The 15,458-nt window shown below is 51.2% G+C and overlaps 1 protein-coding gene across 1 annotated transcript; it reads right to left on the bottom strand.

Moving 5' to 3' along the window:
• CSUI_007511 (phospholipid-translocating p-type flippase subfamily protein) lies at positions 1–10,328 on the bottom strand (the record flags this gene model as incomplete). Its single annotated transcript, XM_068067656.1, has 6 exons — positions 7,701–10,328; positions 5,781–6,535; positions 4,404–4,529; positions 2,960–3,250; positions 2,293–2,526; positions 1–1,257 (listed from the first exon to the last, which is right to left on the bottom strand). Coding segments are annotated over exons 1-6 (3,450 nt in total), but the record flags the coding sequence as incomplete, so codon positions are not given.
• Positions 10,329–15,458: the final 5,130 nt, after the last annotated feature.

Below are 15,458 nucleotides of genomic sequence, written 5' to 3'. Positions count from 1 at the left end.
TCCTTCATCGCTACTACTACTACTGTCGTCTCTTACAAACTCCCACCCACCCTCCCGCACTTTAGTACGTCCTGGTGACACCCCACCCGGCTGTCGAAACTTGAAATCTTCCCAAAGTCCGGCACTATGATGCGCCGCTCGAGAGAAGCGAATATCCCGACGGAACTTCTCTTCCTCCTGACCGGAGAGATTCCATTTCCACATACCTCCAGTCATGCTCCTGCGGTCACCGCTACCTTTTCTCGGTGAATCTTTGTTGCCTTCTGTTCCACACTGAGGGGGCCCTGCCGGCGGAGAAAGCGAGACAGAAGAGGCGTGTAAGGAGACTTCATGGAGAGAACCTTCTCTATCGTCTTTTCCTTGTCTTCCGTTGATCGTCCCCCCTTTTTGAGGAGCGACCCATCCGGCTACCTCTGACGGGCATGGAGAAAATGCTGGAGAAAGAGACCCTGAAAAGAGAGGTGATCGTCTGTGACTAGCAGAAGTATCTAGGATTCTTGGATCTCCATGGGCAGCCATCATTCCAGTCGAGCTTCCTGTGTCTTTACCAGCTCCATCTTCTACTTCCACTCTGGTAGCTTGCCTGCTGACTGAAGTCTCCTCTCCACTCTGAATTCCTCGGCCTCCTATGCCACCCTGTGTCCGCCATTCTCTATTCTCCGATGCGTGGTCTTTCATTGAGGTTGATTCCTTTAGCTCACCAACAGCTCCTTCAGATACGGGACTCCTACATTTCCTTGATTCATTCTCATAGTCAGAGCCCTCTAGTAAGTCCGTACCACGCTGGCTTATCGTTCGTGGGCGATCTAACTGAGACTTATCACTTATCCCACCACTCTGGAAACTGATGATGTAATTGGGCGAGACTTTATTCCCCCGTCCCTCCTCTTCTGTTATCTGCGACCTACGCTGCTGCGGCTGCCCCGACAACAGCGAACCCTCAGGACTGCGCCGGTCTTCTCTCAAATCAGATACCCCAGCTAGCAGACTGTAGTGTGATTCAGGGAGATCCTCCACAGGAGCAAAGAGAGACTCTCGATTAGGAGGAATGGCCTTAGTAGTGGAGAAGACAGGAGAAGCACAAGAAGGACGCTCAGTCGGACTTGGAGGAATCGAAGACGAATGACCTGAAATGTCGTCAGCGTGATCTGCCGCAGGCATTCGCTGTCCTCCCAGAGGATCGTTTGGGGGTAACTGCGCATCTTGCTTCGGTAGAACGGAGTGGCATAGCGCCATCACCATAAGTAAATCAGCGGCCTGAGAAGATGATTATGCATAGGAGAGACAGGCTTTCAAATGCAGCAGAGAGAAAGGAACAATCCACCTTCTCCTTGTACGCGAGAAGATGACAAATGGAACATTCAGACTTTCGGATGAATGCAGCAAAGAGAAACAGAGAAGCCATCGTCTCCACGTGAGCACCAAAGTGACGGCCTGCCACAACATAGAGGCAGATAGATAGATAGACAGATAGATAGATTGATAAAGGCAGATAGATAGATTAAAGACAGACAGATAGATCGGAGACAGACAGATAGATCGAAGACAGACAGATAGATGCATAGATAGGCTAAAGTGTAAACCCGTCAGCACTCACACTACAGTACCCCTGGTTAGTAAAGATCAATCCGCTTGCACGGGACTCGCTAGCCTGGAAGACACTTCATTACGTCCGAATAATGAGTGGTGTATCTGAGACATATGAAGGCAAGTAAGCACAAGTACGGCCACAGTAATACAAGGAGACTAGATCCCGATGATGTTACCCGGCGTTGTACGCTGCATCGAGTACGTTGCACTACCCTAAAGGACACGTACATATGAACATGAACCATGCGTGTACCAAGAAGGCATATATCAAAATGGGATATATAGAAATATCCTCTACACATTCCTACACGTTGAGAACCGGGAGACCAACCAATCTCTTCGCAACAGTCTCTCTCTCCATCAAGTCATGAAACACCATGGTGCTTGCTTGGTTGCCCCCTTTCTTTTCAGCACGCTAAGAGAGAAGTTGCGTATAGCTGTTCTGTGCTCACAAACGCTAAGAAAAGTGCATTCACCAATGAGAAATATGTATGCGCCCCTCCTTGGTCTAGTTAATGTGGACGATGCAACACGACCACAGCTTGTTTACGCGTTCAGAGATACCGGATACGGACAGACACACATTCTATCGTTCTTCTATGACAGAAAGAACAACTCAGATAAACGACGTATCGAAACCCACAGATAACCCAAGTCTTCCAGGATGCTCAGAGAAATACCGTCGGGTCCTCTAGTCCTTACCTTCTGCTGGGTGGCCGCCGGAGCACGTCGCATACGCTGAGCGAACAGCTTGGCGTTAAAACACACGTATTTATTAGGAGAGACCGCATCACCTCCCCCTCCATCAGTGGTCCGGCCTTCTTCTCCTCGTCCATACTGTCTAGCAACATCTGGAGAGTAGAATGAAAGTGAGCCACTACCCGGGCGGTCAGGAGCGGGGGAACTGACTAAGCTGCTATGGCTCACGAAAGATTTCTGCACAGGACAAAGAACAACTCAGAGAAAAGGCGATATAAGTTCCCGGGGACATCTTCCTCTCTATCGCTTTCTCTTCATTGTAGGTAGTAGGTTGTACCTGGAATGAAAAACGCTCGAGAGCTGCTGGCGCGCAACCCTGGCAAGACCGCGTATATACCGAGGGAGGTCCAGTCCATGCATAAGTAATGGTCATGACCTTTTTGATCTTTATGCAAAAGATGACAGGGCAGCCGCCCACCAGTGCATGAGCATGAAGCTAAGCATCTGTATATCCCCTGAGCTGCGCACACTTTCACTTTACTCCCAGCAATTTTTATGCCTTCTCAGTGATTGATGGGTCGTGTCTAGTTGGGACAGAGACGCGTCGCACGCGAGAGTAGGAAAGCAGCGAATCGAGCTGAGACTTTCTTTGATTGGGATGACGACCTACCATCTCCTGGTATTCATCGAAGCCGTGCAAAGTATCCCCGACTGCCAGGCAACGGAACTGCATAAGGTTCTGCGTGAGTGTTCCCGTTTTATCACTGAAGACATGGGTAACGCTGCCCAGCTCCTCCATGAGGGCGACAGACTGGACGGACGCCTTCTTCTCTGTTGCAGGACAAAGCATGTGATCGTCAGCTGAGAGGAAGCCTGCTTGACATGCCCGACATACTTCGAGCTGCACAAGTAGTGTTATAGGAACGAAATAACTGAGAAGTAAAACATACTGTCCGAATGCCTGAAAGAAGAAATCGGATCACCAAACAGATGGAGAAGACCAAAACGTCTTCGCTTTCTAGCTCTCGAAAAGAAAAAGAACACCACAATCTCTTGCAAGCGGGGGTCTACGCAAAGATGCCGTTTGAAAAAGATATCGGCTTGACTAGAAACGAAAGAATACAGCAGGGTCGGTCACGATGAGATGAGGAATTCGCACGCGAGTGAAACGAACACGCCCTATGTCAGATGTCCCTTTAGTTGTGCTTGCTTTTCCCCAGAGCCTGATATACGTAGTTGTACGATACTCGTGTCCTCTCGAAGATCAAACGTGGGGACTGTGCTGCCTTCCGATCATCGCTTTACACGGCAGGCCCAACACATGCCACGCGAGGAGGAGAACCGTCACACAGTTTCCCTCGGTGTCGGGACGTACGTGGAGGGGACGCAACCAGGATTAAAACGACTCATGGGAAATGCGCTCTCTTTGCGGATATTTCTACCATTCCAAAGCTCTTAGCAGAGAGAGAGATGCGCAAAACACATAGAATATCTCGTGGACGACAACACCTCTAGTAAAGCTATTAGGGCTGTGGCATATCTACGGACAATGTCAACGCGTCCATACAGGGTCTTCTTCGCCTCTTCTCTAGGTGCGCTCTCTCATTCCAAGAAAATCACGCCGAAACCATGTACAGAGGAGAGAATAATAGATTTTCTCGCGATCACAGAGATAAGGAGGCAATTGAAGACTAGCGATGTTTCTTCGGCTAATCTCAGTAGAGAACACTCCGGAAGAGATTTAAGATCTCTGGTGCAGTCATGTTTTTCCTCGTACCCTTGTCACAGAGAAGAAGGGAAAGTACGATACCTATTACCGACACGTGCATACGTGTAAGGCTCCCTCCGCTCTTTGTAGGAGCAGGGGAAGCTTCAGTCAACAAACAGTACGTCACACGAGAAAGATTCATAGTTACACCCAAATCACTAGACACCCGGCGCGAACGTAGCAGTGTTTGATGTGTGACGGACATAAGTACGATGCCACGGCTTGCGTAGATCGTAGCAACTTTTCAAGATGGGTCTCATCACGCTGGATAGATAATTACAAATGGAATCGATGTCCGAATGAGGCGCTTTCTTTTCATGTAGTCAGGAAGAAGAGAAAAACTCACAACACCAAGGGAAACGAAGAAATTGCCAACGCCAGACTCCCATGAACTCTCCAGGTACCACGCGGTATCACTCATATTCTGATTGTACGACGCGAAGGCGACCGCCGACACCAGGCAAAGGACGAACTGCAGAAATGACACAAGAGAGTCGGAAACACTTCCTCATCCGAAAGTGAAGAACTGAAATTCAGCTTAGCACCCACGGAACTACAGTGGAATAAGAAGAGCCCTCATTCTAATCAGTCGAGTGTAGCACTCTGTAAAGGGTGTGACACACCACAGAGTATACTCGAGTATACCGGTGCTCCCCCGCCCTCTCAGCGGCAGGGTTTGAAAGAAAAGAGAAACTTCAGACAAGCTGGTAAATCCTCAGGGACCAGCAGCTCACACAGGGGGAGAGCCATCGTAATCTCTGCTTGTATGCAGGAAATGGGAGCAAGCAAACACGGGTTTGTGTATGAAAGCCCTGCACGCTGCGTATGAACCCCAAGAGCGTACTTTGAGCTAGCTAGCAACTGAGTGATACTTCATGGAGACAAACGTGCACGCACACCACGACGGTGCTACTTGCTGTAAGAAATCAGCTCCGCCAAAGTAACGGAAATCACAAAAGCACGTTCAGGCACGCGTATTCAAGTGCGATGCACAGGCCTTAATCTTCGGTGTTGGAACACAAGAGTCAAAGTGTACTTTTGTACCATTCAACGTCGAGGACACAAGCAATCCCAAACACTGAAACATCTTAGAAGACAGGAACAAGATACAACATAAACCGAAGTAGCTAACATCAGGCGGATAGATGAGCAACAGAAACAGCAGTTATAACAGCGCTGAAGTCGGAAATCGACAAAAGGACACATGGACGCAACGCGGAGAAACACCGGTGTGCAAAAGCCAACCGCCGACGAGTAATGATGAGGTGTTGGATCCAAAGATATGGCTTTCTTTTTATGTGTCCACTGTCACAAGATCTAGGCGAAATGTTGAATCGCCACATCCGTAGCTGCACTGCGCTATGCACAATATTATACTGAGATACGCATAGTCTTGATATCTCCTCAAGTCTTGAGATAGTCACCTTTACAATCAGACCCAGTACCTGGTTCGGCATCGACACAATCTGTAAGGCGTCGATGAGATCGGTGTTTACTGTATCAAATTAGTGAATTTTGAATTGACACACTGGTCGACAGGCACAGGACTCGCCGTTCATGGACAATCATACCACCCGCCCCTACGGACGGGAGCTGAAGAGAGGAACTATAAGGGGCGACTGCAGCAAAAAGGCGACTAAACAACAACTGAGAAAACAGGTAAGTTGGTATAGATTCTTTTGGACAGTTTCTCACAGATGGCTGGACTGAACTCAGCTGTTACCTGAGCAATGGCAAGAAGGAGAGCATGCTGATTGTAGTAGACCTGTAATCGGCTGTACTTCAGTTCTCGACTTCTTGTATTCTTCATGATTCTTGTGTGTGGCCCGGTATACAAGACAACGCCATATGCCCAAGCGGTATTCCTTAGTGTTGCCCCTCTCCATAGAAATTGAGAGATATCGACGCCAAACTGACTGGAAGCCGGTGAGGGGACAGACCCTCCTTCCCCGCGGCTACTCCCCGCTAACCCCCCGGTTCTAGTTGTTTTCCTCTGAGAGTTTCGAGACAAAGAAGATTCCCGAGATACAAGACCTCCTCCTCCCCTCTCATGTTTCACTCCACTTCCCGGAAGGGCGAGCAGCGCATCACTACTCTTTATGTTTCTCGCCTGGACACTCTCCGACCCAGCCGTGAGTCCTGCTACTCCTCGAGTGCCTGTCCCCGGTGTCTCTCCGCTGTGGGGTCCCTCTCCTGCACCTAAATAAAGATCACTCTGACTATGCGGGCGACTTCTCCCAGGAATCGGGGAAAGAGTCGTACTACCGATGTTGGGTGTGGTTGCTTGTCGTGGAGTCGCACCGGGAGGTGTCACAAGAGGGCTTGTTCTCTGGCTGCTCATATGTAAGTGAGGAATACTTGCTCGACCCCATCCTATAGCTGAATGGCGGCCGTAAGGCACTGCATCTGATGGGTTCACGGTGACGGTACCGGAGAACTTGTAGAGCTCAGCAGATGGAGGTTCGTACGAGACCTCGACTGAACAGAGACAGGCGACAGAATGAAAAGGAAAGAAGAGAGAGCAAACTTCCAGGGATACAAGGCACATATACACGGCATGGCACTCAAACTATATAGGGGATGGATCCATTCAGCGAGATCCGGTCAATAAACAGGCGCACGCAGAATCACCCAGAGTGCCAACAGTGACTGGGAAGAATTAGCAGAAAGAAAGATAAGAAAACAAAAGGACCGAATGGGTGAACAAGGGTGAACGGGCCGGCTGAGCATGCAAAACGATCAGAATAGAAAACTCACGATATGACTAAAGAAAAAGGCCATTTACAAAGATGAAATGAGCGCGGAAGACCACTCACAAAGGTAAGATGAAATGAGCGCGGAAGACCACTCACAAAGGTAAGATGAAAAGGGCGCGGAAGACCACTTACAAAGATGAGAAGAGCTCTGAGAGGCGGCAAAACCAGACAAGTATTACATAAACGTTCCAGAGACGGAAGTAGACATGCACAGCATGCTTCGTGAAACTGAGCGTGTGAGGTGCAGACCTACGGTAATCAAAAATTGAACTAATTGCATGAGCCTGCACCGTTAGACTCGTGAGAATGCTGCGAAAAGAACTGCCTGCAAGTGAGATGAAGCAGTTAAGGTACAACAGTCAACTAGGACAACCGCCCCTTCTTGAACGCAAGGACACTCTGGCAGTGTCTTTGATCCCGCAGCGCTCTCGCGCACTATGTGTTCCTGAGATGGCAAAGTCCGAGAGACGAAACCATGGCCACTTGACAGGTTAAGGTAGACTTGCTAACCCCCCCGCGATGAGGTGTGCCGCTTGCGAGGGCTCGGAAGGGAACCACAAGGATAGATCATAGAGAGGGAAAGAGAGCAGAGGGCGGTCCACGCAGCTGCCGAGCAAGTTAAACTTATTGAAACTGTGACGCGGAGAAAGGAGGGAAAGAAACGGTGGCCGTGCAGAAGCAGAAGAATAGGAGTCAACCGGAAGCGGTTCCTCATACACCTTCATTGAGCCTCATCCCGGAGTGCAGAATGTGCGGTTGCTCACCCAAGATGTTTCTCCTCTCGAGTGTTCACACAGACTGGACAGTCCTCCAAACGTGTATATGTATACTCACTGTACTTCACGTAGACAAAAGCGGTAAAGGGAAAGAGCTTGCTTGCAACTCACTTGCAAGAGCGGAAGCCTGTTGATCAGTTCGGACGATCTCAGCAATTTCCGGAATGCACATTTTATGTTTGAGATTTGTTTCTCCGTCAAGCTGAACTGTCTCAAGGTACGCGACTCCATACTCATCAGCACAGTTAAGCATCATCATATCTGCCGGGACAGGTTCATCGCAGTGTAGTTTGACAATATCTCCTGGTCGAAGTTGACGCCAACGAACCATTTCAACGTCCGCACCGTCATCTCCTCGAGATACGATAACTCTACAGACTCTGTCATTTTCTTCTTGATCCGCCCTAGCGCGTTTGATATTTTCATATGCATCTTTAGCGGCGGTTATGAGCATGACAAGAGAAAGGGGAAAGAGAAATGTAGGCAATCCATCCGAATCGGAGATCTGTGGCACCATTTGCATAAGGGCCATGACGAGAAAGTAAAAGTTCGCTGGTTGGCTGATTTGAGACCAGAGATTCTTTGGTAGAAAATTCCACCATGTATACTCCGTTGTGCGAATACAGTTCGTCCATTTGCTTAAGTGAAAATGAGTGTTACCCGGTGTTTCTGGATATGAACCATGAGGCGCGTGTGTGCGTACACACAACGTACCGTGAACAGCATGAGTGCTAGCATCGTCAGCACCTTTTCCCTTCGTGTGGCTCACCCCGCAAAGGCGGGCTAAGGGAGCACAGCATGGGAGACAACGCACAACAGCAGCTGGAGATGGGAGAATCGAAACTAACCACTCAGCTCCCCAGAACAAGAACGGGCACATGTCACGCCAAAGTCCCATCTTGTTCGCTGCCGATTCGAAGAACCACAGTCGAGTTACACGATAATGGGAGATAAGCCGAAAAGAATAAGAGAAAGATGAAGAAAGAGGAGTCCCTTCTGCAGCCTAGGGATGAAAGAAACGCGAATGCTGCGTCATTTGTAAAGCATTTTGAGGAAAGAGATGTTATCTCCTTCTAAGCGTGTACGAAGTGTCAGTTGGTGTGAGAGTGGTAAAGAAAAGCAACCGGAGTTTCCTCCCTCTCATTCTCAACTTCCGTAGTACGTGAGCGAGTGCCACGACCTCGGAGCCAACGCCAGAAGCATCGAATGCACTGACGGCAGGGCATATCGAAGTCTGTTGGTGCGCCTGCTGACCGGGATAGCAGCACCCGCGTGCCGGTAACAGGGGCATGAAAGGCCCAGGAGAGAAAGAATGTAGCAGAAAAAAAGCGGAAAGAAGAGCAGCTCAAGTGAGGACACAGGGGCGGGACCCTCAGGAACAGGAAAAGACAGAGGCGCGGCAAGGTAGAAAGAGGAGGCCGAGGAGCGCAAGGAAAATGAAGGGGAGACATGCTAGACCTGTGAAGACGAGAGAGACGGGACTCTTCTTCCTGGGATCCTCCCGCAATGGCGCCAAGTAAGTAGGGCGCACATTCCCAAACAAATACTTTGGACTGAGTATGGGCAACGCCCCCGCAGGTACGGAGTGTTACAGGCACGCATTCGCACGCCACTGGATGCGACAAGCCTCAAAGACTAAAGAAGACAGTTAACCGGAGACAAATGTAACCTCCGACGTCGGCGGGCGGCCAAGTCAGGCTCCTGTGGAAAGCTGGTTTTCTCGAGCTTCCAAGATATCTGACGCAAGCCTGTCACGCCCCTTTCGAAACGCAGAGAGATGACATCGCCCCGCAACGCTCCTGTGACTGCCAAGCCGGACACCACTAAGAACGCTTCTTGGGGTACCGCGGTCCACCACGGCCGCTTGACCAGTTCGACTTGTGTGTCTAGACCGGGCCTGCCCGCCGTCAACCGGCGAGCTAGGCAGTGCTCAGGGACCCCAATGAGAATTCTGCCTACGGAGGAGAGCAAAACCGCACCCAAGAGGTAACTCTCTTTGCATGCTCGGTCACAGGGCGGGAAGCGGCGACGCAGTCGTAGTGAGGAAGGGTGCTCGTATGAAAGCTCCAAAGCACATGGCCACAGATAGATACATCCAACTACGCCGGAATGAACGCGTACAAGGGGAATGAAAAAAGGCGACGAAATCCCTATTGCAGCAGGGACAAGTGAGCGAGGAGAAGCCGGCCGAGCACCAGCAGCCAGCGCACCTCCGCAGTCGGCCGCGCCACGACTGAGAAACGAGTCTCTCCACCGGAACTCACTTAAACGGCACCCCCTTGAAGCTGCGCACGAGAGAACAAGATAACGACTTCAAATAGAGAGATCTATGAGGTCTCTCGCGGTGAGCTCCTCGGCGGCGCGCCACAGACCGCTGTCAAGACGCGTAGGCCCCGCGCAGCCGATGCTTGAGAAAGCAGGCAAAGGCATAGTCACGTCATACTCAGCGTGGTCTCCCTCCTTTAGAGTAAATTTAGGAGTCAAAAAGATCCACCAGAGCGAGGAAAAGCCACAGGCATTGACAGTTCTTGGACAGAGGTGAGGACGGCTTGGCCCCTGCATTAGCAGAAAGGTTCCAAGGAGACGGGAAGAGGAAGAATGAGAGACAAGGAAAGATGGAGTTAACTCGCCAACCACGATGAAGAGACACACGCTGCAACCTAAAGACCACAGAACTCGCCGGACTGCTCCAGCCGCATCTGCCGCCCTTTTCACAGGGACTGCGCAAATGTGCGCGCGAGTATCTAGCGGGGACGCTCCCTCCCTGTCCCGCTTAGCTGCAAGAGGGCACCTGCGCGGCCAGCAACTATGGCTGTAAAGCCAATGGACTGATAGGTTTACTCGAAAACGAAATGTATCTGAAGGAAGCCCTTCGGCGGCAGCAGGCTTTTGCTTTCCCGCTAAGAAGAAGGGACACCTTAACTCGGAGAAAGTCCTGATCCAGTCGCCCGTCGCCGTCTGGGGACCGAACAGCTGCTTGGAATGCAGCAGCAAGGTTACCATCTGTGGTACAGTCACAGTATCGCCCAAGCTGTCTGCGTTACATTTTTCCGCGGGACTTCGCTTTTGCATCAGGAAGTCAAAGTGGGACGGTGAACTAGTAAAGCTCTGAGGGGGGCCCTGCAGCGAACTGCACGTCCAGCATTGAAGGATTTAGCTGGAAAAGAATTGTTGAAAGACAGCAATGAGTCCGGCAATCGTGCTTGTGCCTAGTGTGCGCTCGCTTCTGCGGAACGACACGAAACCTGGTAGGGTGTGGTGCAGAGAGCATTGGGCACACCTACTGACGGACTGCAGACTGGGTGCGGGGCTTCAAAGCGACCTGGCTTCCGAAAGGGTAGCGAAACAGCAGTGGATTTCTAGGATTTAGAGTAGGTAGAGTGCACGTTAACGTTTGACCAGTCAGTGAAGGACTACCCCGGGGGAGTCCTTCCGGGGGCCAGCGATGATCGAATCAGTGGATTCCGTATTCACGGTCATAAGACTACAACTACCGTGTGTGGTTACACTGCAACAGGGCGTACAGATTCAGGGCGTGTGGCGGTAAATGTGTCCAAGGCCCTGCGGGTACCAATTTCAATGAAGGGTCAGGCCTTGTTGTCGGCGTGCTACCGTGCCATCAGGGACGCCCTAGCACACAAAGAGAAAAAAGTACACTAAGGGCTCCGCTTTCTGTCAGCCCTGCAAACTCAAACTTATGAGCGCAGTACCGCACCTGGGTTAGCGGTGTACAGCTGGGGGACGACAAAAACCTTCCTGGCTTTCCTCCGTGTCCGGCCTTTGAAATAACTCTCGCTCACGACGATCTCAGCGGGACTCCTTCGATTTCAGGTTCTGTGGCACCGAAGCGTCGGATAGTCGTTATGTTCTCTTACGCTTTGTGGCTTTCGTTGCGGAGAGCTGCACACACGGGGGTCACAGCTCGCGTATTCACCCGGGCTACCGCACGACAACGGGACGGTTCACTTGTCTGTTTTGATAGAACACTTTGCGCAGTTTAGTCTGAGTTGCGCGCCGCTGGGTAGTTCATCAGTCGCAACGGAGCATCCGATTCAGCGTGCCAGACAAAGACTAGGGGGCCGACACGGCGGTGGCAACAACGCTGCTTAGTGCCGGCAGGTTTCTCACGAATACATTCAAGAGATCTCCACCGGCGTTGCCAGTGGTGCCCCGCGCACAGTGTCTCCCCTAAGAAAGCCACAGCATACCACGTTGCATCCCAAAGAACACACACGAGGAAACAGCTGCGCTCCGGAAGAAAAATCTGCATTTTTTATTTTCCAAGCACTCCTCAGTCCAGATAAAGAGTGATAGTGCGAGCTAATCAGCTCTGGGCTGACGAGAGTCGGAAACTGGGATATGCCGGCAGTTCTTCCTGAATTAGTCCAGCATGCTGTCCGGCGAAGCTGGCGTTACCGGTGGGCGTTGACCCATCACGCGATGTACGAAGGAGTGTCCTGCGGCCATCCAGTCAGTTTCTGTCCATAAGCCGGTTGGCAGCTTCTTAGCCCTGGTCCGAGAATGTCACTGGCTCTGACGAAAAATAGACTATCTATCTGTTTAGTCTGACCTGTACCGAGTGAACTCCCATGCTGCATGAATCGCCCTGCCGGCTGATTGGCAGTTGAGGCGCTCTGGACCTCTCTGGATGCGACAGCCTCAGATCGATTCAAGCTTTTGGTTCCAAAGTGTTCGCTAACGACTCCGGACGCCTTTGAGGGCACGCAGCGATGTGCTCAGGGAAACAGTATCGTAGGCGGGACTTTTACTTGCATCCCTAAGACCTTGGGTGGATCACTCTCTTGCCCTATAACATAGAGTGACCTGTCATTGCCCGCAGATACCGTGACGGCGTTGTACGGCTCTCCACTGAGGCCCTCTCGTACTAGAGGGGAGCAGGACAGTGATGCAGAGTTGAGTTGCACTGACGCAGTCAGGTACGCGGGTCCTGGAGCGCCTCCCATTTGATAGTAGACCTGCTGAGGAGCTGGCGAGCACTTGACGATGTGTACAATTGTTGTGCCCGTTAGAGCGATGGTGGCTGGACAGGGGAGACGAAACACGAATCCGTGTGTTCACAGCAACGGGCATACCGGTCGCAGTTGGCGACTCCCAGAAGCCTCTGGTGGTTCTGTGCATACGAGGGACCGTGTAGTGACGTGATCAGGGGACGGGTCCCGTGGTGCCATGCCGCCCCGCCGGGACAGGATGCGGCGTCGGAAGGTCGAACCCCGAGTAGACGGGGGGGGAGAACCAACGTTTTTCGATGCTAACCGTGAACGAACCTCGTCAGTCCTGAAACGTGGTCTCGATCCACGCCGAGCCCCCTTGCGGCGGACGGAGCCACCCATTGATCTACAGCGGAAGTGTCTCAAGAATACTAACAGATTTTGGTGACAGAAGTGGGGGCGCTCGGTCCAACAACGGCGTGGCCACTTTTTCGTCCTATCCGACAGGCTCACTTCCTAACCCCCTTGCCGCCGAATTGTTCCGGTCACATTTCTGTGTGACCACACGTGCAATGACCCGCCGACCCAGGACGAAGATGGCCGGCTGAGCGGAAGCTGCTGCCGCCAGCCGTTTGGACGGCTCGCGGCGCTTATCACCCGGCCGCAAATTAGAGTCGCCCCCAGTCAACACCGCAGCAACTTTGCAGCAAAACCGAGTGATACCGGCGGACCTCATACAAGAACAGCTACTACAGACACTCCAGGATGCGTTGTCCGACAGCCGAAGGATGAAAAAGGAGGCGAAAGGACGGATCCGTGAGATGGTGAAGAAAGAAGAACGAAGAGTCGCGGAAATAGCAGAGCTGCGAGTGAGAGTGGCTGTCAGAGGCTTTACCTCTGAGACGACAGAGTACTTTCGTGGAACAAGTAATACGCGTAGTAGGTGCAGGAAAGGAGATCCAGAAGCACGTACTACAAGGAGAGGCATGAACAAAGCAATGGGGCTGCTAGGGCAGCGTAAAGGGAGAAGCAAGAGGAGTCAAGTACGCAACGAGTGGAAGTAGAGCATAGCCTGAGTGACAAAAGAAGAACAAGAAGGAACAAGAGTCAAGAGAGCAGAGAGCTTGTACTACGGAGAGAGACTCGTGCACAAAGTGAAGTGTGTGCATGTGAAGTGTGCATGCAAGGAGCAACGCAGAAGTGACCGTTGGAGGAAACAAGACTAAAGTGTGACGAACAGGGTGTTACGCTAAAGGAATAGTAGGCACATGGCAATAGAAGACTAGAATTACTTAGTGTCTGTGAAAATAGGATGATAAAGAGCAACAAAGTACATAGGTGAAGCTGTTACAACAGTACAGTAGAGTGCCAAAGTCGTGTTAGTGCATGCCGTGAAAATTAAGTACGTGACTAAATGCTACAGTTAAGCTAGCAGGTACTATAGCCTTTAGTCGCATGCACAGGGAAATAGTAGCAGCTAGAGCAACCAAGGCGTAGCTAGCTGTACAGCTCCGGTCCAAGATCCGGACCGGCTTGGTCCGGCCCGCCGGCGGACACCGGCCGGGTAGCCGGACCAAGCCGGTGCGGTACGGTCGTGGATTTGAGAAAAGGTTCGGATCTTTGTCGAGGTCGAGTGAGGCCCGGCGACTCCAAGACTCAAGGCTTCTAACAGCGGACTGTGGTCACAGATGCACTACTTCTTTACTCCTCCCAACTCACATCGCTCATCCGGAGACTGATCCCTGTCGTCAGACTCCCCCAAATAGGCCTCTCGATTCACAACAGCCATCTGGAGGTTGTGTCAACTCGAGTTTGTCACACGAAAACACTTCCCCGCAGTTCGAAGTCCCCAGTTTCTCGACTACTCGCACACTTCACGCCTGGGACCCAGAAAACGGCCCAGCGACTTGTCACTTCTCACGAAAACAACGACGCTCATTCGCTCTCACCCACTCCCCCAAACTCCACTCGGATAAATTTCGTCCACAAGGACACACGGGAAGGAATCTCTGTTCCTCTACCCCTTAGGAATCAATCTTCTTTCATCTTCGGGACTACTCTTTGAACACAGGAACCCACTCTCCTTCCCAACAATGTCCTTCTAATGGTTCATGGCTTGACTTACTTCCAAAACATTCGAGAACTTGGCTTACTCTCCAAAGAAAATCCACTCCGCTCCACATTCAAAAACCTTTTCACCTCTTCAAGGAATTAAAGATCTCTGTCTTTTCCACTGGCCATCTGGTGCTTCTTGACTTTGGTGCACTGATTGCCCGTGTGAGGTGCCCCGGGCTTGTGCCCCCCTCGGTCACTGGTCCTCCCTCAGTCCGGTCCGGCCCACTGGTCGCCCGGGGCTCCGGGCCTGCACACTGATCTCTCCGGGCTTCGAATCTAGTACGAATTGCACACACGCGCACTCTACCTAGGCCTTCAAGGCTTCCCACACTGCTTAACTGCTGTACTTAAGCCTTCGGTACGCATTGGTTCTGGGATTTTCCCAGCTTACACTTCAGAGTACGCACTATTCAACTATTGTACAGTTGAGCTGAACTTCTATACTTGGTTTCTACTGTTAGATTACTAAGATAAAGAGGTTCAGTGCTCTCTAGTTTTTCTTAGTTAGATGGGACATACCCCCGTCTACTTTCCCTCTCCATATCTATCCCCTCTGACTTAGGTTCCACAGGTATTTAAGCGTATATAATCACAGATCACTCGGGGCAGAGCCAAAGCTTTGACACCTCTCCCCTCCTTCTCCAAAAGGCTTGCTTTTTTCGACCGACCCGCCTTTCTGTCAAGTCATGAATACAGGGAACTAAAAGATTTTACCCTTTCTACTTAGCTATTGGCTTGTTGAATCTTCCTATAATAATTGTTCAATACCTGTTAACACCCCATAGATTGCTCTCCGGTTCCCAAG

Source organism: Cystoisospora suis (genome assembly GCF_002600585.1).
Source record: "Cystoisospora suis strain Wien I chromosome Unknown contig_3968, whole genome shotgun sequence".
Lineage (NCBI taxonomy): Eukaryota > Apicomplexa > Conoidasida > Eucoccidiorida > Sarcocystidae > Cystoisospora > Cystoisospora suis.
This window is presented reverse-complemented; position numbering and strand designations above follow the sequence as displayed.